General features: G+C 44.5%; 1 protein-coding gene across 7 annotated transcripts in view; it reads left to right on the plus strand.

The window, feature by feature from the left end:
• SLC4A4 (solute carrier family 4 member 4) overlaps positions 1-27851 on the plus strand; it is a 236480-nt gene that overhangs the window by 195672 nt on the left and 12957 nt on the right. For all 7 annotated transcript variants that reach the window (XM_068679251.1, XM_068679253.1, XM_068679254.1 and 4 more), the window contains 8 exons: positions 4706-4776; positions 9751-9939; positions 12545-12658; positions 13257-13418; positions 17828-18006; positions 19420-19492; positions 23972-24040; positions 25720-25893. In XM_068679251.1, the coding sequence (XP_068535352.1) occupies positions 4706-4776; positions 9751-9939; positions 12545-12658; positions 13257-13418; positions 17828-18006; positions 19420-19492; positions 23972-24040; positions 25720-25893 (1031 nt within the window). The remainder of the gene's footprint in view (positions 1-4705; positions 4777-9750; positions 9940-12544; positions 12659-13256; positions 13419-17827; positions 18007-19419; positions 19493-23971; positions 24041-25719; positions 25894-27851) is intronic.

Consider the following 27851-nt stretch of genomic DNA (forward strand, 5'->3'; position numbering starts at 1 on the left):
GGAAGTTGTAACCAGTCCTAGGATTCTTCAAACAATGAGGACTGAGTAAGAAACTTGGTTTGTACTCAAAGTAAACTTCAGGTTATCTTGGCATACCTGCCAAACAGGAAAAGCATCTGGCTGCTGCTAGCTGCCTCTTTGCAGGAGGTGTGAGGAACTGGATCCATATAAACCGTGTGCTTACATTAGTTATTAAATGCACAGTCACTGCAAGCACTCAATGCTAAGTCTGATTCTGGTTCCATCTGAATGGCAGGGCGCTTTCTCTCTTGGTGGCTGAATGGGTCAGCCGATTGTGTCTCTCCTGAACCATGCAATGCTGCAACAAACGTCTCAGTTTCCCAAATGAACGCCCAGGGCACAGACCCACGGCATAGGGCAAATGTAGTGGTACAGCTCCAACGTGAAGAGGAAACAGAGCATGTGGCAGAAATCCACAGTTGTTGTTTCATTTTGTAACAGATTTGTGCCCAGAAATGCAATCTTGATCCTTACCTTCTAAGCAAGTGGTGGGAGGATTAGCGTATGTTGTTTGATAACAGCACATTACCACAGCCCCTTACTGCCATCATGCTCTTTTTGTCTTTTTTGCCTCCTAGCCAGATGTTTGTTTCAGAGGGTAAAGATGACTTGAAATCAAGCAATTCCCATAGCTTTGCGTGATGTGTCTGTGTAGTCAGAGCAGAGGTTTCACACAGTGGAAGTCTGGCTTCACTGGGTGCTTGTGCATGCATATGCACACATGCACCCTTACATCTGTGTGCGAGGTCCCAGCTCTTAGTGCCAACCCCACCACGTCTCGCCCTGGGCAGGGCTGGGCCAGTAGTTGAGCACGATGAACTTAGGTCTCCTGAAACAGGAGAGTTAAGGAGGGAGCAGTGCACCCCGTGCTGGGCTTGAGGCAGTGGATGGATCCCGCTGGCTGCATCATCTGGGACTTTATCAGGAGGGTGGAAGTAAGCTCATCTTCAAATATTTCTTCCTTAGTTTTTCAAGTAACACTGAATAAATCTTGAATAGGAAGAGTGAGCGCGTAATACTGGCCATACAGACAGCAATCTGTACATGTAGCCCTCCGGGCCATCTCTCCAGACACACCAACCACTCCTGCATAGACCTGTGTGAGTCTGTGGCACCTCAGGCATGAAGGCTTTAGCAGTATGAGTAATGTCTGAGTTTCAAAGGCTGCCAGAGTTGAGGGAGCAGATTGGAAACAACAAACTGTCTTGGAACAGAGCAGCAAACAGTGATCCCATATTTAAACTCAATCTAAAACAAGCTGGAAGAAATCTTGTGCAGATTGCTGGGGTTAAGGTATTCACAGAGCTAGTGGCAGTAGATGGGCCCTTCTGCTGTTCTTATCCTTCGGTTGGGGACAGTTCAGCACCTTTCACAGGACTGAAATACTGCATGCACACCTATTTGTATAGCCGTGTCCGTGCATAACCCCAGACAGCATCCATAAGCAAAAGACAGCACAAATTTAATTCCTTCTCCTTACGAAAAGGCAGCTTTCCACATCAGCTGCTCATCATCACAGTTACAGAGGAAGTTCTCTCTCCTGCCATGCAACAGGTATCAGCAGCAAAGTTACAGACAACAGTCAGGAAACAACCCAAGCTAAATGCTTTCAGAAAGGGTTCCACAGCACCTCTTGGTTTGTTCTTTTTTGAAGCTAATGCATTTCTCTGTCTCCATACCTATAGACATGCAATAGGAGTCAGCCCATAACATTTCATACACAAAATGGAAGTGGCCTCATTCTCCATGTCGTGCATTTTGTAATGTAGAAGCAGAATATCGTTAGTTTTCCAGGGTATTTCTACCTGCTCTGCATGGTGTTGGTGGCCACACAAGGCTCAGGGAAATGGTGAATTGTGCCCCAGCAGCTGTGTGTGTTGTTTATTCTCTGGCTCTGAGGTGAATTCATTGAGGAGGATGCACAGCGTAAGCAAGTTCTGAATGTAATCCAAGGAGAGCTCCAATCCCAGCTGTATCGTGAACATCTTCAAAACAAAGCTCAAGACTGAAAAGGTTGCAGGTTTCGCAAGCAGGTATCAGAAGCCCATTAGGACTGAAAAGGTTGCAGGTTTTGCAAGCAGGTATCAGAAGCCCATTAGGACATCAATTACCATTTTTGAGAATATTTACCCCCTCGAAAGTTTGCAGGCTTTCTCTCATATATCAGGAAAAGGAATAAACAGGCAAATGGCAGATTAGCAGAAGGGCATGCCCCATTCTAGGAAATGATGTGTAATGTGGTAGCAGGAGATTGCTTTCCAGTGTTCCTCCTATAATGCAGATAACGTACATTGCTGCTGGAGGTGTTATTAGCTGTGGCTGATAAGCTGTCAGAGGTTGTGCTGGGGACAAGGGGAGATCATCTGTGTGCTGTTTTTTTTTCCCCTCCTCAAAGTAAGTGCAGGTAAAGCTGTATTGCCTTTGTCACACTACAGCTGGCTGTTCTTCTCTCAGACTCTGATTCAGGCTTTTTACAGTTGTCTTTAATCTCTGTCATTGAGATCTGGCACCAGAGGCTTCACATCAGTGCCCAGCTTCTGCACTGTGCTCTGCGTGCGCTCCTGCTCACAGAGGCCTGAGGAGGGTGCAGAGCAGCATCTCACCCACCCCATCACGCCTTCTGGGGCAGGCAGTTGCTTCTCAGCCCACTTGCAGGGCCTTGGGCAGGCCACCAGCTTATGCGTGCTGCCACTGCTCGTACGGATGCTGTTGCATTGGTGTTCCTACGGACACCTTCTGGTTTTCTTGGTTTATCTGGCAGGGTGCTAACTCGCTGGGAGTGTTTGAGTTCCTCAGGGTTGCTCCATCACAGAGTTTGCATGTCATGCCGCTGCCCATGTTTTGGAGAAGGTGAGGAATTTTTTTTCATTTAGGGCCAAATGGCCATTAGTTCAGGCGTGTAGGAGGACATCGCACAGGACCTTAAAGTAATGCCTTTGAAATCACTGATGGGATTTTTGTGTGCTCTGGAAATAATTAAACAGTGTGCCATGCAGGGGCTTCCCTTTGATCCCTGTACCTCCAGTCTGTGTCTTTGAGCAAACATTCACTGTTTTATAATGTGGGTGGAGAAGTTTAAACACAGAAACACACTCCATCCACTTTCAGGAACATTATCATCCACATAGCAACTAGTCAGAGCTGGAGTTAAAAGAACAGCTGCAGAAAGTTTCTCTGTGTACCAGTGGAGAAATCAGAAGCAGCAAAAGTAGCCCTTTGCACTCTTGGTGCATTCTGGGGAGGAAAAAAAAAAAAAAAAAGAAAGAGAAGAGAGATTTTTAGATTTTGCTGACACTGTGCGTTCCTGTGATATCACACAGGAGTGGAGCAGGCGGCGAGGCAGGGAGGCCCTCTGAGGCTCAAGTATCTGGCAAAGCATAAAGGCTGTGTGCTTGCTGCAGGTTTTTTGGTTCTGGTGTGACAGTGCTGCCGCTCTTGTTGAACTCACCGTGCTGCACCTGTCTGCTCAGAGTGGACACTTTTCTATACAAAAGGTTTTTTACCTGATTGGTCATGCCTCTGGAGAGAGTTTAGATGTGACAAGATGTCAGAAAAAGAGCACAAAACACTGCATTAACCATCTCTTCTCAGACCTGATGTCTCCAGAAAAGGCTTGCAGCATTTTACAGGCTCAGCTCCATCCTTGTAGCATGGCTTATGGTTTGGCACAATTCTCACACCCAACTGGTGTCCTCAGGGTTAAAGAGTCCCTTGGCCACTCAGCATTTCTGTACCAGGCCTTTCTAAAGAGATCGGTGCCGTTGCAGGGAAGATGTCAGCACCAAAATCTGCAGTTCTGCTTCCAGGCATAGCAAACTGATGTCTTGACGAGAATCACGAGATGTTACAAGGGTCTGGGAGGCTGCCTACATTTAATGTTGTTGTGCTAGTTATCTAGACCCCATTATGATTTCAGTAGTGTCAAAGATGCGCACACTTACACTTTCTCCAGCTAAACAAATGTGCCCTATGCCGTATTTTAACAGAACCTTAATATTGCTACCAGACATAGAAATACTTGCAAAATTTAAATAAAATGGGGGGACATACTTGACGAGCCAATTTTTAGGCAAGATGGCATTTCTAACTGAATTTTTAAATATAGCTCATTTCTGATCCTATGAATACAAAAGGAAAACATGCAACTATGTCACAGTGTATGTCTCCCCTTTTTAGCAAAATAAATGATCTTTATCATGGTAATTACAAAACCTCTTATCTATCTTTAAAGCCAAAAAGTGGGATTGTGCCACATTCTGCGATGCGTTTTGCTTTTCTTGATATTTTGAGGACATATATGATCTTAAATTAATAGCTATGAGAGTTCTGTGTTCATTTTAATCCAGAAATCATTGGGAAAGTACTGCAAGAACACAAAATAGTAGGTTGTCTTTCTGTTTTTGTTATTTACAATGAATTAAAAAAAAAAAACACCATCCCAGTTAGTTTAGTTTTGAATTGTCTCCCTTACTCTTTTTCCATTTTTGAAGACTTATGACCATTGCTCTTGAGTCACTCCAAAAAACCACTTCTGACTCTTTACTTGAGAAAAGAAATTGCAAATACTCTCTGCTGCTGCTTTACCAAGATGGAGTAACGAATGATTTAAGAGCTTAAATTTGGTTTCTTTCCGGGCCGTTTCGACACCATGCTCTCAGTATTCTTTTTCTGTTCTCTCTTTCAGATAATAGCTCGTTATTCAATGGGACAACTGTGCCGTCAGCTGATGGGCTGCCCTATTCCTCTGTCGAGATGGTAAGTGAGGCTTCTAGGAAGGCGGGCTTTGAAAACATAAGCGTGGTGTTTGGTGACTGGAGAAGAAATGGGAGCTGGCATCCCTCCATCGCTCATGCTTTCACTCCGCAAAGTGACAGTGTTTAAGCAGCAGGCCAGCCACAACAGCAAGAGAGGAAATTCTTACTAATTTTTATTTTTTTTATGTTAAATAGAATCAACTGGCAGTCCCAAAATTGGGAAAAATTAATAGGTATTTATTCTGGTAGTGCTGTTCCAACCTTCCTTTGGGAACATGTCCTCCTGTAACCTGGCAGTTTGTGGCCATGACCTTCCAGAGTGTTGACGTAAGAAAAGCTTGCACAGTTGAAACCGAGGGCAGCTTCCAACCCTGCTCTCCTCACTGAGCTGTGGTATGACAGAGCAAGCACTTTACAGCTTGGTTTTATTTCAGCTGTTCCTTCCAGTGGCGTTGATTGAAAGTGCAGTTCATGGGCTTCTTTGTAGTTCGCCAGGAAATCTGCTGCCTGTTTTCACAATGGATTTCTCTTTCCCACTTTCGTATTTTACTTTTTTGTCCTAAAACACACCTTTGCAAGGACAGGGACTACAGTCTTGGAAGTCTGTGAGGAAGTGTTTCTGCTGGGCCAAAGAGATCAGTAACTGATTACATGAAGAAAATCCTTGCACTGACACACACACCCCTTTGCCTGTGACACTATGAAAATGTTACACCGCACTTTATCCTCCAAAGATTTCTTGTAGTACCACATACAGAACACCACGTGTACAGTTGGACAGCAGTAATGACTTGTGCATGGTGGCCTCTGTCTTGCGATGGAGCTGTGTGTGTCAGCAGGAAGCACGTGGATGTCCCTGCGGATTAGTAGGATCCTCATGTTCAAACCTCATGGTGTCCAGAGCTGTAATGACACCAGTGGTGCCAGCCCTTCGTTTGGAAGGTCCTGTTTCTATCCTGGTCTTTGATTTTCTGTGGCTAGCGCTGGCTTTTCCAGATTTCCCTCACATGGTGAGCTTTGGATGATGAAAAAGAAACAGATCTTGATAGGTTCAGAAGCTTCTGTGTTTCATACACAGGAAGTTGAGAGACAGAGTAGCAACCTTCCACTGAAGAATACAGATCCTTCTTGCCTGTATTTCTCTTAATGTGGTGGCCACTCTTGTGTAGCATTAGGTAGCCCAGCAGAAAGGGAAGGGTTTCTGGGCTTGGCATGCTGTGCAGGACCACTTCAGGCACTAGAAGTTAGACATAAACCTGAAGAAAAGGGCATCCCCCAAGGCCCCCAAAGGGTTGGCAGCAGCATGAAGAAACGGAAGCGAGGTCTCCTGATGCTGCACCTGATGTGCCCTTTACTGCTCCTTGCCATCTTCCCAGCCCCACCTCTGTCAGCTTGCTGTGGTGCTGAGCATCTGAGTTCACTGCTTCTTGAAGGGCTGAAAGTGAGGGACTAATTGTTCAGCTGCCCGTCACACAAAATAATGCTTGGGGAAGCGATGAGCAGCCCCAAGCTCTCATACAATGCCAGCCGTCAGGACGCCTAAATCCACCTGTCAAGAGGAGAGTGCCAGTTGCCACTTCTGTTTCATTAACGAGAATGACTCTTCTCATTATTTGTGGATTTAGCATTTGATTGACAGTCTCGGGAGAGAAGAGGCATGCATTAGAGGAAGGCAAAGAACCAAACTCAGGCCGGGAGACAAGAAAAAAAAAAAAAACAAAAAGTTGTGTTTCCCAACTGTCCTTTGTCGGAACAGTAATTTTGACATCTCGGCCCTCCTTCCCCAAAACCTCATTTTGTGACACCCTTCCTGCCACCCGGTAGGGCTGGAGGCAGCTCCTGTCAGACCCGATTGTATCTCTGGCTGATTTTGCAAAGGGCCGGGGGGCCCTGCTGCCCCTGGAGGAACTGAACTCTCCTGCTTTAGCCCTGGTCCCTGCTGGGGAAGCGAGCCCCCGGCACAGAGCTTGGCTGTTTCCTTGCCTGTGGCAGAGCAAGCTGGGAGCCAGCACTAATTTTCTGTAGTTTCAAAGCAAAAGGAATGTCCAGGGACAAGAGACGAGGGTGTTGCGAGCAGGAAGAGCAGCCCTGCTACAAACCCTGCCAGATAGCTGGCCAGGGAGGTGAACGTGCTGTGACGAAGCAGGATCACTTTGGGGGGGTCTCCTATAGCTGGAAGCTCCCTCGTGTAGGAAGTGCCCCATATCCTTGTCCCAGCCTGAAAGCTGCAGCAGGAGAACTCGCTAAATAACATATCCTGGTGCTCAGAGGAAAGGCAACCCAAGCAGTCCTGGAGTTTTCCAGCTATTTTCAATCTGCTGGTTGGCCCTGTGTTTGTGTGCTGCCTTTTGTACGCTTGTCAGCCTCAAATAAGCTGTCAGCCAAATGTTTGGGTGGCGGTGAGCACTTCCAGGAGGGGCCACCGATTCATTTAGGCAGTAGGGTTGTGGGAAAAGGGATGCCCTCTTGTTTCTGCTCTTTGGTATCCCACACAGCAATCTTAACTACTGAACTCTCTTTGGGTTTTATTTCTGTAGCTCTAAAAATGCAAGTGCTGGTGGTTTAACTCTGTGGGAGGTATGCATGCAAATGCACGGTGCACAAAGTTTGCTCCAAAATACTTTTTTTTTCTGATGTCTGCTCTCCCCTCTGCTGCAGCCCTGAAGCCAACAGTCAGGGCAGACCTGCAGAAACCCTATTGATGAGGGACAATTTGGTGCTGCATGGTGCCGCTGAGAGACGCAATGCTGAGAGAGCAAATGTGTCGGCATCATGTCAAAACAAGAACATGGCTGGGTTTTTTGTTCGTTTGTTTTGTTTTGTTTTTCCTCGCTGCTATTACTGTCAGCACAATCATGCCTCAGTTTAGCTAGAGCTCTTTGGAGTCACAAAATTTGCTGCGGAAACTGAAGTTTATCGCGTGCAGCTTCTGATCACTTGCTAACCATCCAGTGTTTGGAGACATATGGGAGGTACTTTACAATATACCCACATGAACAAGATACTAATAGATACTAATAGATATGAGGCCATGAAGCTTTAGTCTTCAGTGAGTACCTTCAGTATTTTCAAGATTTCTAATGTAACTTTGCTTAACTTACTTGTTGAAAATTTCCCTTATAAGCAACAACGTATTTTATATCCTACAGTTTTGCCTGAAGAACGTGCTTTTTCTGGTAAATTGCACGTTAGTCTGAATTATTCTGTGCCCATATTTGCAATAAGTTTTCTACAGCTGAAGTATCTGGAGTAAAATAAGCTTTTCTCTCTGTGTTATTTATTCACTTAGAGTTTTTGTTAAAAATCCGCTATCTCTAATTTTACGGTTCCTGGGTCTATGATTTGCTTCATTTGGGTTTTCATACAGAAACAGAGGAGTAGAGACAATGTGATTCCAAAACTCCCTGGACTGGCAGAAGTTTATAGGTACCTAAAATTACTTGAAACTTTTCTTGGTATTAACACACATGCTGTGAATTCCCTGTCTCCCCCATGACGGTGCTCTCTGGGTGCACCCAGAATAACCTCGCGAGCTCACTGCTTTGTGCACATTTATAGTCTTGGCCTCTCGTGCATTTGTATTTGTTCTGTCCTCGTGGCTCTGCTGATGTTATTATGAATTATACAGGCTCAGGGAGAGGAAAAGACACTTCCTCAGGCTCTGCTCACCTTAAGCATTAGGAAACAGATGATCATCTAACATGTCCTGTGAGGCTCTGGACTCCACAATGGCATTTTAAATACAAATAGTGCCTCCCTATCTGGCAACTGCAATCAGTCATCTTTAGTAACAAAGTATTCAAATCAGAATGGAAGTTATTAAAGGAAATTCGAATGTGAGATCTTATTTGCTAGTACTGTAAGGAAGAGACCCTCAGCTCTTGCTGAAATGAACTGAAATGATTGTATTTGTGTACGCTGCATTGAACCCCAGCAGGTGAGCTGGTGCTGTAGGACATTTTTGCAGTTTTGAGCACATTTCACCAGCTTGGCAGAGACCTGCTCTGCCATTGCTCTACTTTAGTAATTCTTCTACCCTGCTCAGGGACATTTACAGCATGCAAAGTACTCTATATCCGGAGTACTTTGCAGGTGTATAGCAGAGAGTGAGGTTGGACATCAGCATCTTCCTGGCTGCTTTTCTGTAAACACAGAGAATTTGTTTTGTCTCCCAAAATTTGCAACCTACCAGCACAAGCTGAATTCAAGCAAACAAAAGCAAGCAAAACTTAGTTTTGTTTGCTCAGCCTTCACTACCATAGTGTCCGTCTTTTAGCCCAGGACAATTGGCACGGCTTGGTGGAGGTGCTCAGAGGAGCACCACCTAACTGCAGCAGCACGATGCTGGTTATGCAGAAGTCTCTTGCTGCTTGTTTCTGTTAGGCAAGGAGAGCAATTTTCTGCTGTGGAAACTTTGCTCGTTTTCATCCAAGAGAAGCACATTTGGTTTTGGTGTTGCTTGTACTGAATGAGCGATGGAGAGGGGATGTAGGGTTTGTCGCGAGCTTCTGCATGAAGTTTCTGACACGGCACTTCCCCTCCAGAAAACCCAGAATTGTTCAGCAGACCACAGCTGAGGCAGACTTGGAATGGGGAGAGTGTCTGAAATACCTCTCTGAAGCTGGCAGTGTTTGGTTTTGATTGTCAGCCCAGACAGCGAGCACCTTGCAGTTGGAAATATGATGTGGAAAGGTGCTTCATACACAAAATTGCTTTCTCCTTTAATTTATTGCCTATTCAAAAGATCTTCTTTCCAAGTTTGAAGGTGTAACCCCTGAGTTTGAAAGTTACCACCATCCTCTGTCTGGGTTAAAATCCATTCTGCCTGCCCAAAAGCACAGGGATTTTTAGCTTCTGTTCCATGCCTCCATTTTCTTCACAGTATTTTTCCTGATGGTCTGTCTCTGTTCCCATTGTAGTGTGGGCAGTGTTTATGTGAATGTGGCATCATGGAAATGTTCTTTTTTTTCTGCAGTACAACACCACCATTGACTGGTCGTCTCTGACAAAGAAGGAGTGCTTGAAATATGGAGGACACCTTGTGGGCAACAGCTGTGATTATGTCCCTGACATCACCCTCATGTCTTTCATCCTCTTTTTTGGCACTTACACCTGCTCCATGGCCCTGAAGAAATTCAAGACCAGTCGCTATTTTCCAACCACTGTAAGTCTCTCCTTTCACCCTAACAGTCCGTTTCTTTACTCTTTCAGAGTGCAAAGTTAAGCCTTCCTCTTGGTGTAGTTGTCACACAGAGGGGCAAAAGCTTTGCAGGGAAGCCAGACTGTATTTGACGCAATAAAAACATGGTACTGGTTAACCAAGGTATAGCCTGGGTTTGCTTTAGCTTTCACTCTCTGTGTTTCTGAAGGACACAGGTAAGTCAGCAGAAGAGCCAAAAGGAGCAGTAATCTGTCATTGAGATGTGACAGTGATTTTAAAGGTACTGAAGACAACAATTCCAAACAAAGATATGCAATAATGTAGCTTATCAGTCTTAAGAGTATTCCAGGCCTATATAGTTTCAGCTAGCTATTTTCAGAGCCAGATACAAAGCTCAATTTATGTACTGACTCTGGGGCAGGTTGGATGGACATTTTACAGAAGTCAAATATGCTATAGGGATGATTAATCAATGTCAGAACTTTCCCTGTTTATAGCCTAAGGGGAGTGTTTGGGGAGGACAAAAGAAGCCCTTTGCTTTGTCCCTGAAAAGTGGGTAAGCTAGTGGTCTGTATAGCATAGAAGAGATGCATCTTTCATGTTAACAGGTAGCATTTCAAGCACTCAAAAATGTGAAAATTGCCTACAGTCCATGTCTGGCGAACCTTTTGTTGTAGGGACTTGAAGCAGGAATTCCATTTCTTTTCTTAAGATCAGATGCAAAATAGGGATGTCCCTGGTAACTTTTGCATTGATTTAAACAAGATTTCGCCAACTTGTATGCATCTTTCAAGTGCATCTGCTTACTCTGTCTGTCATGACAACTGTTCAATGTTCAAAGGCAGGGGAAAAAAAAAAAGGCCTTTCAGCTGTAAGGGGTTCATTTGAAACACACTGGACAAGTATCTCTGCCCTCCCCAAGATTCAGCCTTTGCCAGTTTCATCAGTTTGCATCTGAAAGAAGACATGCACGTGAGCTTCTGTTTGTGTAACAAAAACCCGTGTTTGTGTAAGACTTGTCCCCCATTTTTGGCATTCTGACAGAATGGGATTTATCCTGCAAGGATTTTTATTTACTGTTTTGCTGTGTTACAATCAAACCTCCCATTATTTTTAATAAAAAGGAAATGAATTCCATCTATCTTGGAATGCCACTCAATGTATCTGTAACTATGTGAACCTGGGAAGCCTGGAAGGAACAAATCTTTAAAGATCCCGCATAGTTCCAGACAAGCACAGTGGAGCCTGTCTGGTTTAGCTTCAGAGCCCAACCGGTGGCAGCTTTATTGCATTGACTCGGGTAAAGTCGCACTCCTCAGAGTATGTAGAGGATTTAACCAAGAAACGGAGTTTCTCATCCTGTCTGTTTGGGTTGACTTATTACTTGAACAGACAACAATGCCATTTCAAACTCTGCCATTTACATGGAATATCACATCTGTCTTGGAAATTTGGGTCTTCCATTTTCTTCCACTCCCCCCCTCCCCTGTTTTGTTTTGTTTTGTTTTGTTTTCTTAAATGTACATTGCAAAATCAATCCCATTAAAAGAATGGTATCTGGGCAGAACATATGTTTTTGTGAAAGGCACATACCTTAAGACTTCTGAGATGACATGAGAAGCTCAACTTGTATCAAAATGCAGTCTCTGTCCCTGCAGAGAAATAACATGAATATGAGAATCCTAAAGAATCAGATCAGAAGGCAAACAGGAGGAGACAATATTAAATAATGTGTAAAAACGTCACTATTTTTTTAGGCTCATTTGTAAATATTCACTATCTGTTAATGTTGGAAGCTGACCTGGAAGTCTTTCAGTAATCAGTACGACCAGAATGCGAACATATCCAGTTATTTAAAAAAGAAACAAACCTAAACCATCTCAGAATTCTTTCCAAGACATTAAATGGTTCTCAACCATTACTTTGGCAGCTTGGCTTACCATAGCTATCAGTGGGCTGTCCTGGCCCCCCAAACACTCCGAGCCTCCCGTGTCCCTGCATGGTCCCCATGTGCCTTAGCCTCAGGCTGGTGCTTGGCACCGACAGTCCAGTCGGAGAGCAAAGCCTGTGCTAGCGGCGGACTTGCTCTGCTCCCAGGCGTGCTCAGCACCTTGTCAGGAGAGGAATTGGGAGTCTCGAGTGAACTCTTCCCTCCCTGCTTTTTCTATGCGCATTTCATCTTGCACAGGAAGTTACTTATTAAAGAAAGGACCTATTTTTCTTGATAGACTTGCATTGCAAGCTTTTCAGACTCCTAGGCCTCCATCCTGGTGGTTGTTGGCTGCTGTTGAAAGCAGTATCAGTAAGACTGTTCTGAAGAATTCATGTGGGAGTTTCTTACAAAAGCAGTTTTCTTTTTCCTTGGGCTTGTTTTCATAATTCCATTTAGGCTTAATTGTTTGGCCTTCAGACAACACAATGAAGTACCAAGGCACATTTGGGGAAAATGGAATAAGACATTACAATGTGCACCTTTGTTTCTACGTAAAAAGAAATAATTAGTTTGTATTGCCACCAAATGCACACTTGGAGTATCACACAGAATCTAAGGCAGGGATAAAGTGGTGCCTCATAGTGTTGACTATTACGATATCAACTTCTGTTTCAGGCCAGGAAGCTCATCAGTGACTTTGCCATTATCTTATCCATTCTGATTTTCTGTGGAATAGATGCCCTGGTAGGTGTGGACACACCGAAACTAATTGTGCCAAGTGAATTCAAGGTATGTAATTGTCAGCTCATTTTGTGGACTTTGGGATAGCTTCTCTTTTCTACCCATCTGCCCTGACTAAAATGCCCTCAAAACGAGACAGATGTCAGCTCGCTGGAAAGGACCATTTCACTCAGCTGCTACCCTTTCTATTTGCTTTGGTTGGCTGATTTATCCCCCAAATCGTGCCTCCATACTTTGAACACAGATCCAGCTTCTCCTACCTCCTTTCAGACTGGTGTAAGTTCTTGCATCCAGGACTTGTGTGCGCTGGGTTATGTGCTCAGTCACCCCAGGGACACATTCCCTCGTTCAGCTCCTTGGAGAAGCTGCTTGAGGGTGCTTGCTGGCACATTCCTCGTAGTCCCCCTTGTAACCTTGCTGCTAATCAGCTTGCAAAAGCTGGGCCCCCATAATCAATGCTTAATTATTAAGGACTTTTTGTTGCTGTTTCTGGGAAGGATTAAATTATCACAAACCTCAAGTGTCTCTCTGTAGCCTTTTAATGGAAGGAAAATCCCTGTTGGAAGTGTAAAGACGTTTATACTATGATAATGTCACTCATATATTGCAACTCTAACACAAGCTTTCCTTCCCTTGCCCTTAAAAGCCCACCAGTCCCGAGAGGGGTTGGTTTATCCCACCTTTTGGAGGGAACCCATGGTGGGTGTACCTGGCAGCAGCCATCCCTGCACTGCTGGTGACTATCCTCATCTTCATGGACCAGCAAATTACAGCCGTCATCGTCAACAGGAAGGAACACAAGCTCAAGGTGGGTGTGCTTGGTGTCTTGCATGTATGTGAAGAGCTGTCTTGTGCCGCTTCTGTGCTAGAAATGGAGGAGGGCCTGCGGCAGGGCTGCATATACAGCATGGCTCAGCACGGACAGGAAAAAGAAGGGAGCCACGGTATATCCACGAGGTCAGGATCTCACTCGGAAAAAAACCTAATGAGGGAGGATGGGGCAGCACAAGCTGTAACCGTAAAAGGTAGAAAGAGCTGGGTGTGTGGGTTTTTCTGCTGTGCTGGGTAATGCCTTGAACCCTGACACCAGAGAGTTTGAAGTTCAGTGTGGATGCCTGACACCCTTCTAATGATTGACTAATGGTACCCTTGAGTGTCCTCTGATGTCACTGTGTCGGGAGGGAAAGAATGAAAGTTAACTGTGGAATAAACGAGCATGTGTGGATCTGCAGAGAGCATTCGGTGTAGGAGCTCAGGCTTGCTGCTGGGAGAGCCCGCGTGCTTGAAAGGTCCTCTGCTGCAGCCCAAGCTGTGACCTGATTTTTCTGTGGACTGCATCCGAGCCAAAATCTTTCTCACCTAATCAAAACGGGCAAAGATTTTCCAGATCTGATAAGCCCCTGTTAGTGTGCTAATCGTAAGGCCAGTGGGTGTTCCCAGAAATAGAATCATCAAACTGGCAGAACAAAGCTCTTTGTGTCACGGCCAACCCATATGTGAGGCTGTCAGCTGCTCCAAAGGGGGGTCCTGGTGTGCTGGGTGATGGCAGAAACCCACCTCTGGTGGGTATGGCAAGAGACGGCCCAAGTACAGCAGCCGTGGTGGCTTTATGGTGCGGCAAAATACAAGAAATAAGCTGAAGAGATCTCGGATGTACCAAAGGTATAGCTACAGTTGGATGTTATTGAAAGAGAAGCTTTATATCCGCTGACATAGAACAGCCTAGGATGTAGTAATGTTTTTAAAATAAACTTTCCAGACCAGCGCTATGCAGGTTTTCATGCCTGTAGGGTTTTTCCTTTCCCTGCCTGGTCAGTTCTATTGAAAAATATTAAATTCCTGTAAAAGAAGACTCTCCCTTCCTGCTAACAGCATACGTTTCAAGTGGTCTAACCTATGAGAACAAAGACTCGCTCAAAACATGGCTAATGCTGGGTCATTGTTTAGCTAGCCAGCTCATCAGTCATACTGAGAGCTGTTGGAAGTGTAGCTCTCCTGTAAGTCAAGCTCTTACTTGAAAAAGAGGAGGATGTTGCAGTTCAAATGGTCACTTGTGGGCATTAGACAATCAACGTGATTTAAGACTGACCTGGGGGACAGAGAGGGCACGGGAAAGGTTTGTTGTGCAGTGATGATTGCTGGCTGACCGCTGTCTTGCAGGGCTGGATTGAAATGACCCCCAGAACATCTCTTCTTGCCATCTGGAGCTGGGCAGATAAAATTAATAGTGTGCCCACATCTTCCTCAGGGGGAAGCTAATCTTTACCCTGCCCTTGAAGCACACCATTAGGTGTAGGTGATTATGGAGGCAAGGCACAGTGCAGATGTCTGCAAGCCTGTCAGACAGGGCTGTCAGCATACACTTGCTTTCTGCAGGTGTCTGATTTCCTCACCTGTATGTTTCCTGGACACGGCCTCAGTTTTAGGCACACTTGAGCCCTCACGATACGGCCTTCTGCTGCTACACAGGTGTAACCGTATCCTCTCCAGGTATAGCAAAGCTGGGGAAGGCAACAAAAGGTTGAAACCCAGGGGTAATTCCTTTCCTGTGCAGAGGGCATGCAGCCTTTTGACCAACGTGTCCTCCTCCCCTCGGCCTTGCAGTTTCAAGGTGCACCTTCCCTGTTTCTGCTTTAGCTTGTAGGTGCTGAACACGGTTATGCTATCAGCACTGGGTGTACTTTTTTAGTAGCAAAGTATAAACATTCCCACAAGGTACTGTTTAAAATAAAAATTTGTTTCCTGCTTCCTTTGTTAGGGTTGTGAGAATATGCTTTTGTTTAAATGGGGGTTCACTAGTCCGACCCTGCAGCTCTGCACCAAAATATACAAAAGTACAGAAAATCTACTGTAGGCCCAAAAGAGGACTTTTTTTTTTTCTTTTTTTGCTGGTGCCTTGTTAAAAGTATTGGCAGGGTGTTGCTGAGTGCTGCTGGCCAGCCAAGGTAAGCAGTGCGTCTATTAGGAAAACAATGAGTACTATTCAAAAGGAGCTGGGTTGCTTTCCCTCTTAGGTCACCAAGTAGGTCTGGCTCATTTGTTCTTTCCAATAAAATCAAATTGAACAAGTTTAAAAAAAGGTTAATCTTCTTTAAAATATCAAACCTTAAAGATTTCTCTGGTATTTTTCTGAAGATCCCTTTCTTTTGTGGCTCTTTTGTTTCTCCATTTCTCTTGGCATTTGTGACTGGTGGATTTCCTGTGTTAGTCCATTAAAGGCTTTAAAAATAACAGAGAAAAGCAATAAAAAGAAAGGTGTACGTTGTTTGGGAAAAGCTTTTTGAGGTAAATTTACCCAGTGTTTTGCTAGCAGGCACCAGTGTCTGCTTCTGACAGAAATTACTCTCTTTCCAATCTCAGTTTCCACAGGAGTTTCTCTTCAAGCCCATCTGAAGACCAGAGGTCTTTAAGAGGGTGTGAGGAATGAGGGCAGCTTTCTCCTTTTGCTAGGTGATGAGAAGCCATCAGCTGCTCTTGTTGCTTTCCCCAGGAAAGCATAAAGTTAGGCGTTCAGTACCCAGCGTGATCAGCAGCGCTCAGACCATTTGCAAAGCCCTGACTGAGATTCTACAGTTGCTTCCTATCTTAAATATAGGAGTTCAGATCTTGCTCTGAGATAGGAAATGGTAAATGTTACCTTTTGGCAGGCACCATATACCTGTAAGATTGCTTTCAGGTAGGTTTCATTAAGTCATTACATTGAGAGTTATTTTAAAACAGCTGCTTGAAACTAAAATTAGGCTTTGGGCTGTTTTTTTGAAAGGGTAGTTTGGGTGTTTGAATCTCTGTGCATATCTAAGCTGTCACTGACACAAACGTGACATGATTTGGCACATTAAGGAACAGTTTTAGTTCCTGATGCCAAATGAAAAAAACACTTGCAAATGGAATGAGCTGTTGTACTTGGAAGAAAACAAGGGACCTCGGGGAGAAATTGTGGATAACTTTGTTCTCCATCGTACAGAAGTGTGCTCTGACTTTTGGAATTGGCCCACAAGTCCAGTTAAAGATAGCAAATGCTGCTCATCTGCCGTGTCTTTGCAAATCAGGATACCAGAGAGGAAGAGAGAAACTGAAGGAAGTGGACAGAGTGAACACAGCTGGACAGGGATTTTGCACCTTGTTGTCTATTACAGATTCCGGAATAACGCGTCACTTTCCTAACACCGGTACCTTCGTCAGCATTGCTCCTCCCTCCATCATGACTAGTTAGTTATTCAGGCTTCACTCTGACTGTGATGTTTGTGTGGAGGGCTAGACTCGTATGAATGCACAGTTGGTGAAATCCTGGCCTCCCACTGTATAAAAAGAAGTCCCGGGCACTTGTAATAGATCACTAGGATAACAGCTGACAGTGTCTTAAACTGCTCTCTTGCTTTGCAGACGATCCTCGCATGCACTTACCCTGTCTGAACGCTGCTGTTGCCGGAGCTGGTCTCATGCTGTGAAAATGGGCTGCTCTGTGTCTGCATGTGCTGCGGGCAGGCAGCAGCGGGTTGGGATGGTGCCAGGCATTGCATTTCTTCTCACCGTGTCACCTCACGTTTAAAAAAAAAAAAAAAAGGAACATTTAATTATAAAAATAGCACTATATAATGGGGTTTCATTTGTGTTTATTCAGAGGCAATGCAGAGCTCCTTCAGAATACTGTGAGCCTACTGTAATCAAGATATATATTTTTTTGAGAGCTTGCTTGTTTACACTGTTTATAAGATAGGATGCGTAGCCCACCTAGTACTTTTCAGTAATCATTACTTCTTTCCAGTTGTGTTTAACTCAAAGTCTGCTATGTTCAGTACCACTGTGCTGAGCTACCTGACTGACTGGCTGCAGGGCTAGCCTGGCACCATCTCAACCTCCAAGTACCGTGCAGCATATACAAGATGCTTGTTCGTTTGCCAGACTGCTTGCAAGACTGCTGCTTTTCTATACTTATTGCTTAAGCCAGCTGCATTGTTTTCAGAGCTTGCCAGGACTGTGTCACATACCTGCTTTCCCTGCTGAGGCACACAGCTTACCCGTTAAGCAGCAATGTGTCCTACTCTGCTAACTGCTTGTGAAAACTTCTGTCTCTGAGAGCAGGCCAAGCAGTCGGTCAAAGATGCTGTAGAAGGAAATGCTGCTTGGTTGTTGTGCTTCTGCTCCTGTGCCAGCATCCTGGCTGTTCCTTACCTATTTAGAAAAATTAAAGCAAAGGTTTTCTGTCTCCCTTCACAGAAAGGTGCTGGTTACCATCTGGATTTGTTCTGGGTGGCCATCCTGATGATCATATGCTCCTTCATGGGCCTGCCCTGGTATGTTGCTGCTACTGTGATCTCCATAGCTCATATTGACAGCTTGAAGATGGAGACAGAAACTTCAGCCCCTGGAGAACAGCCCAAGTTTTTGGGAGTGAGGTATGTCAGACCAAATAGGCCTTCATTGCCTTGTTTGCCTGCAAAGATCAGTTGGTACTATAAATGGTCTTGCTTCGAACAGGACACAGGCAGAGGGAATAGCTCTTAGATTTGCAGTAAATCTTAAGATCAGCTGTGCTTCCCTACAGCTTTTTTTTTTTCTTTGTCCTCAGAGGTTATATCCAGTTAGAAGTTTATCTGGCATAGTCCTTCTGTAAATAGTCTTTCTTGAAAAGGAAGAAAACTGTTCTACTATGTGCGTGTCTGTGTACAGGGAGAGTAAGAGTAGAGGGAGGAAAACAAAGAAACTTCACATTGGAGTTGAGCTAAATTCTGTGTCTACTTTGGGCATGCACATTGAAACCACCCCTAACTACACAAGACTTTACGCAGCAAGGTCTGGTGCCAATGGGATCCTGCGAAGTTTTCATACAGTGTTTCTTAAGGCTTTCTTTGTATTTCCAAACCTGAATGTGAGATTAGGCAGTGCAGCTCTCCATGCAATTCCTCAGAAGTCTATTCAGCCAGGTCAGAGAAAGTTTTCCAGTGTTTGAGAAAAGAGATGCATTTACTACAGATTCCTTTATGCATGGAAACTAGACAGACATTTATAAGCAAACATAGTGGTAAAGGATTTAAACATGTTGTGGCTAAAGCGATCGATTCTACTAAATTAAACCATTTATTTTGTGTTTGGTTGCCTTAATTAAGTGGTCTAAAGTGCTTTCAATAGAAGCAGCAGCACTCGTGGAAATCAGGCCTCTCACTTAGGCAAATAACAGAAATGTAATGGCCTAAGTTGAAGTTCTCAGAAATACTGTTTGCAAGGGCATTTTCAGTTGCAGGGAGCAGATGTGGGTGCCTCTTAAGTCAGATGTCTAGCAACCCACAAAGGCCCAGACCAGGGAATTGTGAGTCCTCTTTGTACCCGGTGCGCAGAGCGGTGTACAGTAAACGGCACTTATCAAACTGTTGGAGTACAATGACCAAGCTCTGAAACATGCTGCTAATTTCAGAGTGGAGAGCTAATGATTTATTGCCTATTTGCATGTTGTGAAAACTGCCGTGCGGAGAATTTGGTCTGCTGGTTAACAGTTTCTAATGTTTAACATTTAAACACACTCCTCATTACACAGTAGCAGTACTCTACCGATCCACAAACACTGGAAGTAGAACGAGCAAACATACAAAAACTGATTTGGTGTGGGGAAAAAAAAAAAAAGATGTGTGTGAGGCTCGGTCGTGAACAAGATACCTGCCTGCTGGTGGTGGCTTGTAATTGCCCCTCAGCTTTGAAAATGTGTCTGCAAAAATGTGGCTGCCAGATTTACTTAGGTTTTGAATACTCTGAGAAGGGAATAAAATCAGAATGAAAGCTGAAGCGATACTGCTAACCCACTGATTTTGTTTCAGGGAGCAAAGAGTCACGGGTGTCATTGTTTTCATTCTGACTGGTGTGTCTGTCTTTATGGCTCCCATCTTAAAGGTAAGGATGTAACCTTTTCTGCTTCCTTCTGCTCACACAACCAAGTGGCCAGGGCCACAACAGTCAGGCTATTTTTATTCTATAAAAAGACCCTCATTATTGAAGTATGGAAAAGAAGATCAGTGAGAATCACTGGTGCAGTTTTGCAATTTATGGAGGCTTAAATGTAAACATTCTGAAAGGAAAAAACATATTTATAGTGTGCTACATAATAATAGTGCCAAAGTTCCAGTCTGGTGGTTTTGTGGCCGTGGCTTTTTTGTTTGAAGATTTTTCTTCCATTTTTATGTATGGTGAAGTTTTCTTTTATATTCTTATGCTTCTGTGCCCATGTTTTATGGAAGATAGATTGTGGATTAAGTTTGAGAGCATACTGGTGACGTTAACAGACGGAGTCAAGAAAAGTACATTTGCACGTACGTGTGTGCACATCTGCACTAGGTCCACATACACGAGCCCAGATGCTTCCACAGTGGCTTTGTCCCTTTGTGCACAGTCCAGGTGAGTGAGGTGGTGTGAGCTCCAGGAGTGCAGCTTGGCACAGCCTTCTTCCAGGACTCTTAGGAGTCCTTCTGGTTTTGTTTTGTAGCTCTGGAAGAAGTTGTCAGGTGCAGAATTAGCAATGCTTCTATACCATGTATCAGAGGGATGGATCTGACAAAAGTCTCTTTTTTTAGAGGAAGTAATACAGCCTGCAGATCTCTCTCTGTTTCTCATTCATCCTGAAGTCTTACTGTTTCTAGAGGATAAAGTGACTCCCGCAAACACCCTTCAGATCTTCATCTGGCGCCTACTCATAGGTTGCATGTTGTGCATAGTGTACATGGTCCACTGGAAAGAATTAACTGTGATAAGAAAGAATATGTGGAACTGATGGCAACGAGCAGAGCCTACAGCTTGATAGTGTTACTCCATGAAAAAAGTTCTGGCCAAAAATCTTTGGGACTGCTGGCACTGCTTTAGTGGAGCAGGAATTTTGCCCTGCCTGTTAGGGCTGCCAAAGCACGCACCTCAGCAGTGTGAAGCTCCTGCAGCTTGCCTTGCTTTTAAAAGAGCCAGCACAACAATCAAATTTTCATTCTTTTAGGCTGGATCCTCCTAAAATAGCACATTCCTTATTGCTCAGAAGTGATGCCTGGCTCAGTAGTACTGAAAACATGTTTCTGTAGGAAGAAGTGCAAAAAAATGTGATTTATCTCCTGATTTTTTTTTTCTCTCGTGATTTTAGCAAAGGCTTTGGGCGCTTGTGCTGCTCGTGTACCATTTAATTTACATAGTTAGCTATTTTTCAAGTTCTGAGATTTACTGGCGCGTAGTCACAGAGAAATGCATCCTTAGTGGATCATCAAATCATAGAATCAAACTAGAAAATCTGCTTATCTGTTCCTGGTGGAGGATACTGCCTTTTCCGAGGATGACTGTGTGCAGGCACATGGTACAACAGGAGATGTCAGCTGCAGAAGGCCACCTCCACAGATCCACAGACTGGTGCTAGCAGTTAGCTGAACAGTAACACACACACATAAACAGTGGCACCGTTCATTGCAGCTCAGTGGTGGAGCAGATGGGTGTCTGGAGGAGCACTTTTGGAGGAGACAAATTAAGTTTGGTTGAGCCTGAGGGGGCTGTAAGACACAGTGAGATGTGAGCCTGGAGAGGAGGACACAGGCAGAGAGTAATGATGCCACGTATATAAAACAAAGAAAGTGGCTTTAAAAAGTCAGTGTTCCTATCCTTGATTTGTGAGGTTGTTTTTACAATTAGCAAATTTTTCTTTCTTGGTTATAGTTTCCTCCTCTCCACAAACAAGCATTTCCATGCCCTTAATTTAATGCCTGATTGTATTAATACTATTTGTTGGTTCGTGACCTTTCCTCACAAGATCTCTCTTCCTCTGTTCTGCTGAGCTCCATTACTTCCCCCGCTATTGCTTCATTCATAATTTTTCTGAGCTTCCCCAAAGCACGCATACAGGCAAGGTCCTCACGTTAGGCTGTCTGCAGATAAACTGGCACGCTCCTTGCCCACGTGCCAGTACGAATTACCTGGCAGGGTTTCAGGACCTTCAACAAACACCAGCAGGAGGGTCTCCTGCTACAAAGAACTGCTTTGCAGCATGTATTGCAGAACAGTTGAGTCTTCTTGTGCCAGCAGCAAATTGAACGCTAATGGTCCCAAACTGAATACAACTGGCAATCCACAGAATAATCCCATCCTTGTTTTTTGTGGGTGTTGTGGTGTTTGTACTGCTTTTGAACGTCACTCATCTTTCTGCTCAATTATGGCAGATCTCCACCCAAACACCCTCTACCCTTCTAGGAGAATTACAGGCATTTTCCTATAAATACATTCTTAATTCTGTTGGCTAGCAGCAGGTTTGCTCTGAGTACCTATGCCAGCAACCCCATAGCCAGTGAATACTTTGCCAAAACATAATCTTCCAAAATGAAAGTGCTGCTTCCTACTCTGCAAGATAATGTGCTGAAGTTTCACCTAGGAATGACTGACAGGGTTAATTAGCATGGAATGGTGAAATAACACTTGGACGTTTTTCTTTTTAGTTTTTTAAAAGGGAAAGGAAAAAGATTGGGAGAAGAGAGAACAATGTAAATGAATTAGCAAGCTAAACTCTGGAAATTTCCTACCCAACTTGCTGCAGGAGTCTGTCTTGTCTCATCTTATCGATTCCTCAGATGCAGTGAGGGTGCTGAATCTCTTGGACACCCACAGCTATGTCAGCCTGGGCCTTCCACACACAGGCATATGTCCCCCTCTCTCCCCACTGTGGTGTGGGGTGGTGGAAGACTGTTGAAGCCAGCCTGCAGGAGAATCGTTTGGCTTGCAACATGTACTACAAACACAGGTCACTCAAGGACACAAATAAAGGCAACAAAGGGATAACTCAGTGGTCAAGGAGCTTGGAGGAGTTGAGAGGGGGTGAGACTCAGGTGAGACAAGGGAGGAACGCAGGCAGTGATGCTTTGATCTCTGATGACATTGCAGACGTGGCTCTGGCGACTTTGGTGCTTGTGTGCCCCAGGTGAAATGCATGCATTCTGGATGAAGGCCTCCAGGGAAATTTGCATGGCACTGTGTTTATTACCTAGTAAACGATTAGTATTGTAGTGGGGAATTTGATAAACACGGGTTATTTGCTTCTTTAATGAGTTACGTACACAGGTTGGAAAAGAAACGTTCCTACCTCAGAAGTCCTGGTGCCACTGGGAGCAGGGAGCCTTTGGGTGTGCTGTGTCTGCCATTCAGTGGCAGCTGCTTGTCACTGCACAAAGGCTTCCCTCGCCACGAGCAGACGGCTGCAGAGCTCTTTCTGCGCTTTTTGGGTTCCAATAAATGACACAAAGGCCTTTATTCAGATCCTGAGTTTGATTTGTGCCCAAGCATTTCCATTCACATCACGCCACACTGATTGCACACGATTTCGTTGTTTGGCTGAGGAAGGCTTTCCCCTTTTGGGAACTGCACCATTGTTTTTGCCATTGAGAAAAGCATTGTGCTTTGGGTCGGAGGGCCTGGTAATTTCTTCTGAGGAGCACGTATGTTGTTTCCATGGGCAGGCATATGCTGTAGATGGAGGCTGTCTCCTTTGCAGCCACCTGGGTTGGTGCAGATGCTGGCTCAAGTAGCTGGGCTGGTCCTCAGGCACGAGAGGGGAGGTTTAAAGTGGCATTTGTTGAAGTAGGCAGGAAGATGATGGCTGCTCTTGCATTAAACCATGCAAGCTGTCTGGAAACGCGGCTGTGCCCCTGCACATCGCTTGCTTTTCAGCCAAAGGAAGATGTCCCCAGCTGCATGTGACAGTGATGAAGGAATAGGCAGTGCTTAGCACTTGAGGGAGCAGAAATTGTCATTTGAAAAGGCGGTTTCTGTATGTGAATAATGTAACTCATCATCCTGTATTTATGGACTACTATTAATTAACATGAATTAAAGTCGGAGTAGTTCGAGATTTGGTTTGCATGACTGTCATTACTCATCTGGGACTCAAGAGGACAGCCCTTCCGGACACATTTCCACATCTTATTAAGTTGTACATATCCCAGGACCATGATTCTTCTTCTCTACCTTCTGCTTCTAGTCTCACCAGAAACCAAGAGGTGAAAAGTAGTTTGGGGGTTCCTGGAGCACATTTTACTCCGTTTTTTCTTGATTTTTTTGATTACCTGGCACCGTCTGGCTTCATTTCCTTTGTTTCTTGGAGATACTTAAAAGTTGCATCAAAACGGGAAAGAACAGGGCTCATTCAGCCTCTGCCCTGTTCTTCCAGCTCTCCAGTGCTAACAGAAATGTTCTTCCACCTCTCAAAATACAGCAGAAAGTTTGCTCGAGTCTATTGCTATTATTTTGCATTACCCACCCATAGGTGCAATTCAGATTTATCATGGGACAGGGATTACGTCCCCCTGCACGTTAACAGCGTGTTGCGTATTCACTCACTTTCTCCTCCTCTCTCCCCCCCAGTTCATTCCCATGCCTGTGCTCTACGGCGTCTTCCTGTACATGGGCGTCGCTTCCCTCAACGGCGTGCAGGTAAGCTCCCGCGGGGGTTTAGGGCTGCTCTAACCCGGGGTACCTTGTCCAGAAGATGGGAACCTGCTCATTACAAGGTTTCTTTTACAACTCTCCGGCCATTCCCTTCTCCTCCACCCCCTCATTTTCGTTTCGGAAGAAACCCAGGGAGGTTAGCAACTGTTTACAAATATTGCCGCACACTGGCTGACTTGAGAATGAGACTAAAGGCAAGAAATCTGCTCAGCAGGATTGCAGCCAAGTCTTGTCCCCATAAGCAATGAGGGGGGGGAGAGGGCTTTGTGAAGACCTGGGGTGTTTCTTCACCCCAATTTACTGATAGAGAGGACAGCGTGTGCTTGCAAAGGCTCCAGGCTCACTTCTGGGATGGTTCAGGTCCTCTGCTGGGACATCTGTTGCAGACTGAAGGAAAACAAGGCAACATGATTTATGGTGGTGGCATTATTCTGCGATGTTAATAAGTGGGAACATTGCTGCTTGCACTGGAAGGGAAGCCAAGCCCCCTTTCTTTGTCGTTGAGGAAATATTACGTAAGGAGCCTTTCTCACAGTGCACTATCTTTAATTGGTGCTAGGAAGCTGGAAGTGTTTTTGTTGCTTTCTGGCACCCTATTAATTGTGGCCTTTCTTTTTAGTGCTTAGTTGTGCTCTAATGGGAAAAGACTCTGTGTTCTGTGAGCGCCATGAGAATTTACTTGGGTATTCTTTAAAATGGCCCAGGCTTTCATTCACTCATTTGAGATTAATCTCGTTTCAGAAGTGGGCAGCGAGCCCAAGTTCTGGCAGGAGACAACAGGGGGATTGTAATATTCATCCTTGGGTTGGTTCTTCTGGAGGGGATTTCCCCTGCTTTCTGGCCCAGGTGCTCAGAGAACTGTGCACTTGTTTTCCGCTGATCAAGGACCTCACTCAGCGAGAAATCCCCGTTCTGGTTTAACTCCAAGTCCATCCAGTCCAGCACGGGGCGAGGGATACTGCCTGAAAAGCTGCCCCTTCTCCTCACTCCTCAGTTAGCTGCATTTCTGTTCTCTGGTAACGTGATGTCTGCCCTCACCTCTGGTGACCTCTGCTCCCAATTGATTTGGAAAAGGCACTGTTTTTAAATGCTGAACATCTTTATAGTGTTCCTTGGCAGTAACGGGGCGGTTGACAGAAGTAGCCCGAAGTTTGATGGCAACCACAGTTTGGGCATTCATCTTTTTTCTCTGTTTTGTGGGCAAAAAAAGTCCTTTCTTCAACAGAAAGTTCCCCTTGTCCCCAGCTGCAGCAGATCAGCCTAGTTCTTGTGAAGCCAGCAGAGAGAGCTATTTCCACTGATACCTTAGTTTTTTGGTTTAAATAATGATCATCAGAGCACATAGATTCCTGCTCCCTAAAATAAAGGCACCTCAAGGCCTTGCATTGAGAGATGCTTGGCTCCTGTGTCTGTTCAGTTGCCAAATGTAGATGTGGGAGCTTAACTTCAGACAACTGACTTAAAATGTTCAACCCATTGCATTAAGTTAAATTAAAAGTGCATTACTGAGGGGAGAGAGGACCTGTGCTGGGTTCTCTGCTGAGTTTCCTTTACGTAGGGAAAGCAGGTTGATTCAAGGTTGCACTTCATAGTTTAATAATATTATTGTCTTTTTTTTGTGAATCCTGCATTTTATTTATGCTGCTTTTCCATTTTCTATCCAGTTCATGGATCGGCTGAAGCTGCTCTTGATGCCTCTAAAACACCAGCCTGACTTTATCTATCTGCGTCACGTCCCGCTGCGCAGGGTCCATCTGTTCACGTTTCTGCAGGTGGTGTGCCTGGCCCTCCTCTGGATTCTCAAGTCAACCGTGGCTGCTATCATATTCCCTGTCATGGTAGGTGATGTTCTCCTTTGCCTTTCCTGGCTGTGCCTCCCTTTCACAGCCTGGGCCTTCCACACACAGGCATATGCTCCCTCAAACAGGCAAATCGAATCCTCTTGCATTAAAATCCCTAGGCTGGGACTCTAAACTCCATTCATTATGCTGATATAAAACTGCACAGGGTGAATGTTCACCACATCCTCTCGGTTGCTGTGACTGCCTTCACATAAATCCTCTGGAAGAAACAAGCCTGGAAAGTTAATTTTTTTCCAGAAAGGTGTAGTTAGTTTTGACTGTCTCTGGCTGCCAAGGTTAGATGTGCTGTATTTTGTCCTTGAGCTGCTTGAATGAACGAGAGGTACACAGTTCTCCTTTCTCAGTCCACACCAGTGTGTGTACAGAAAGTGTCTCCCTTGCTTTTAAATAAAACAAACAGGCAAAGAAAAATGAGATGGTAGGGCTGTGATCCCTGCTCAACGTCAAATAGAGGGGAAGTATTGGTTAAATCAAGAGCAAGAAAAGGAGCGTCTTCTTCTTTGAACTTGAGTAAAAAGACAACAGTGTTGATTGCTGTGTTTCACATCTAAGGTTGCTATATATATTTGTAGGATGCATGTCCTCTAACAGTGGGTATCAGAGTCATGTTAAAAGGTCTTTTAGATGATAAATGATTGACCACACAGAACTATTTTGTAGATATACACTGTGCAGCCAGTTCCAAGGGAGACCGAGTCTCAAAACCTTTGGCCATTTACAGGTGGTCTGCAGGTGGTCACTGGAGCAGTTCAGGTCCAAAATGAAGCAGCAGAAAGTGGACCCTGCTCTACCTCTGTACCTCAGCTAAAACAGTTGGGAACGATGTCACCTTACAAACAAGTGTATCCACCATGACCACAGCTATGTGCACGGGGGTTCTACAGGGCTTGGTCTTTGGCTTGGAGATAGGTCAGACTGCTGCAAAGTCAACACTATATGAAGCTCCCTTAATATATATTTGGGCCAAATCCCCCCCACACACACCTGTTTCAGGTTTATGAACATGTAAATATTCAGGCATGGGTGCAGTTACAAACTGCAGTGCTTATTTAAGACAGAGAATGAAGGAAAGCAGAAAACAAAACAAGCACAAACATTTGTTCTCTGATGCTGGTAAAATTAGAGGAGAAAGGGTGATTCAACTAAAAAAACAAACAAACAAACAAAAACAACACAACATTTTTGCTGGGACACATGCTCATATATAAAGATGTTAGAAGTCAGCAGTTCATATGGACATGCTGTTCCGTTCCATTTTTATAGCTGTGCTGTGCTGTTGAAAGCTGAATTTAAGATCTGGAGACACCTCCTCTTTGCCCATAATAGCATCTGAGCAGGCTGTAAGTTTGCTGAAGTTTGTTATAATGATGCAAACTCAGTGGAGGTACACTGACAACTTAGATGTAGCTGGATCTGATGACAAAACCTGACTTATTTGCACTTGTCAACAGAAAGGCTATGAACTTCCAATTTGACTGTGAAGATCCAGCCAATAGCCAGCCCCCTCCTTACTTGTAGGGAAAGCACTTTTAATAAAGAAGTAATTTATAGAGGGATAATCACGGGTGTCTGCATGGCATCTTTCCACTCCATGAGTAATTTTTCATTTCTCTAATCCCATTTTATATTACGCAAGTCAAAGTTTGAGATTCATTTCTAGGAATAATTTGTGCCATTGATCCTCACTGCTTGGAGCAAACTTTTCCATCTTAAAATCAGTCTTCTGTGGCTTGTAGGAGTGGGTTACATCTTTTTAGCGCTAAGTTGAGCTTTTGGTCTGTCAGTGCACATCTTGGTATACATCTGTTGGCGATGTTATATTCAGCATAGTCATTGACACCTATTTCAGGCATGTCCCATATTTTTCTCCCTACACAGAGAAATCTTTTCCTTCAGTTTCTTGCAGCCACAATCCTATCAAACTTTATTCTGTA

This window comes from Anas acuta, chromosome 4, assembly GCF_963932015.1.
Source record: "Anas acuta chromosome 4, bAnaAcu1.1, whole genome shotgun sequence".
Taxonomy (NCBI): Eukaryota; Metazoa; Chordata; class Aves; order Anseriformes; family Anatidae; genus Anas; species Anas acuta.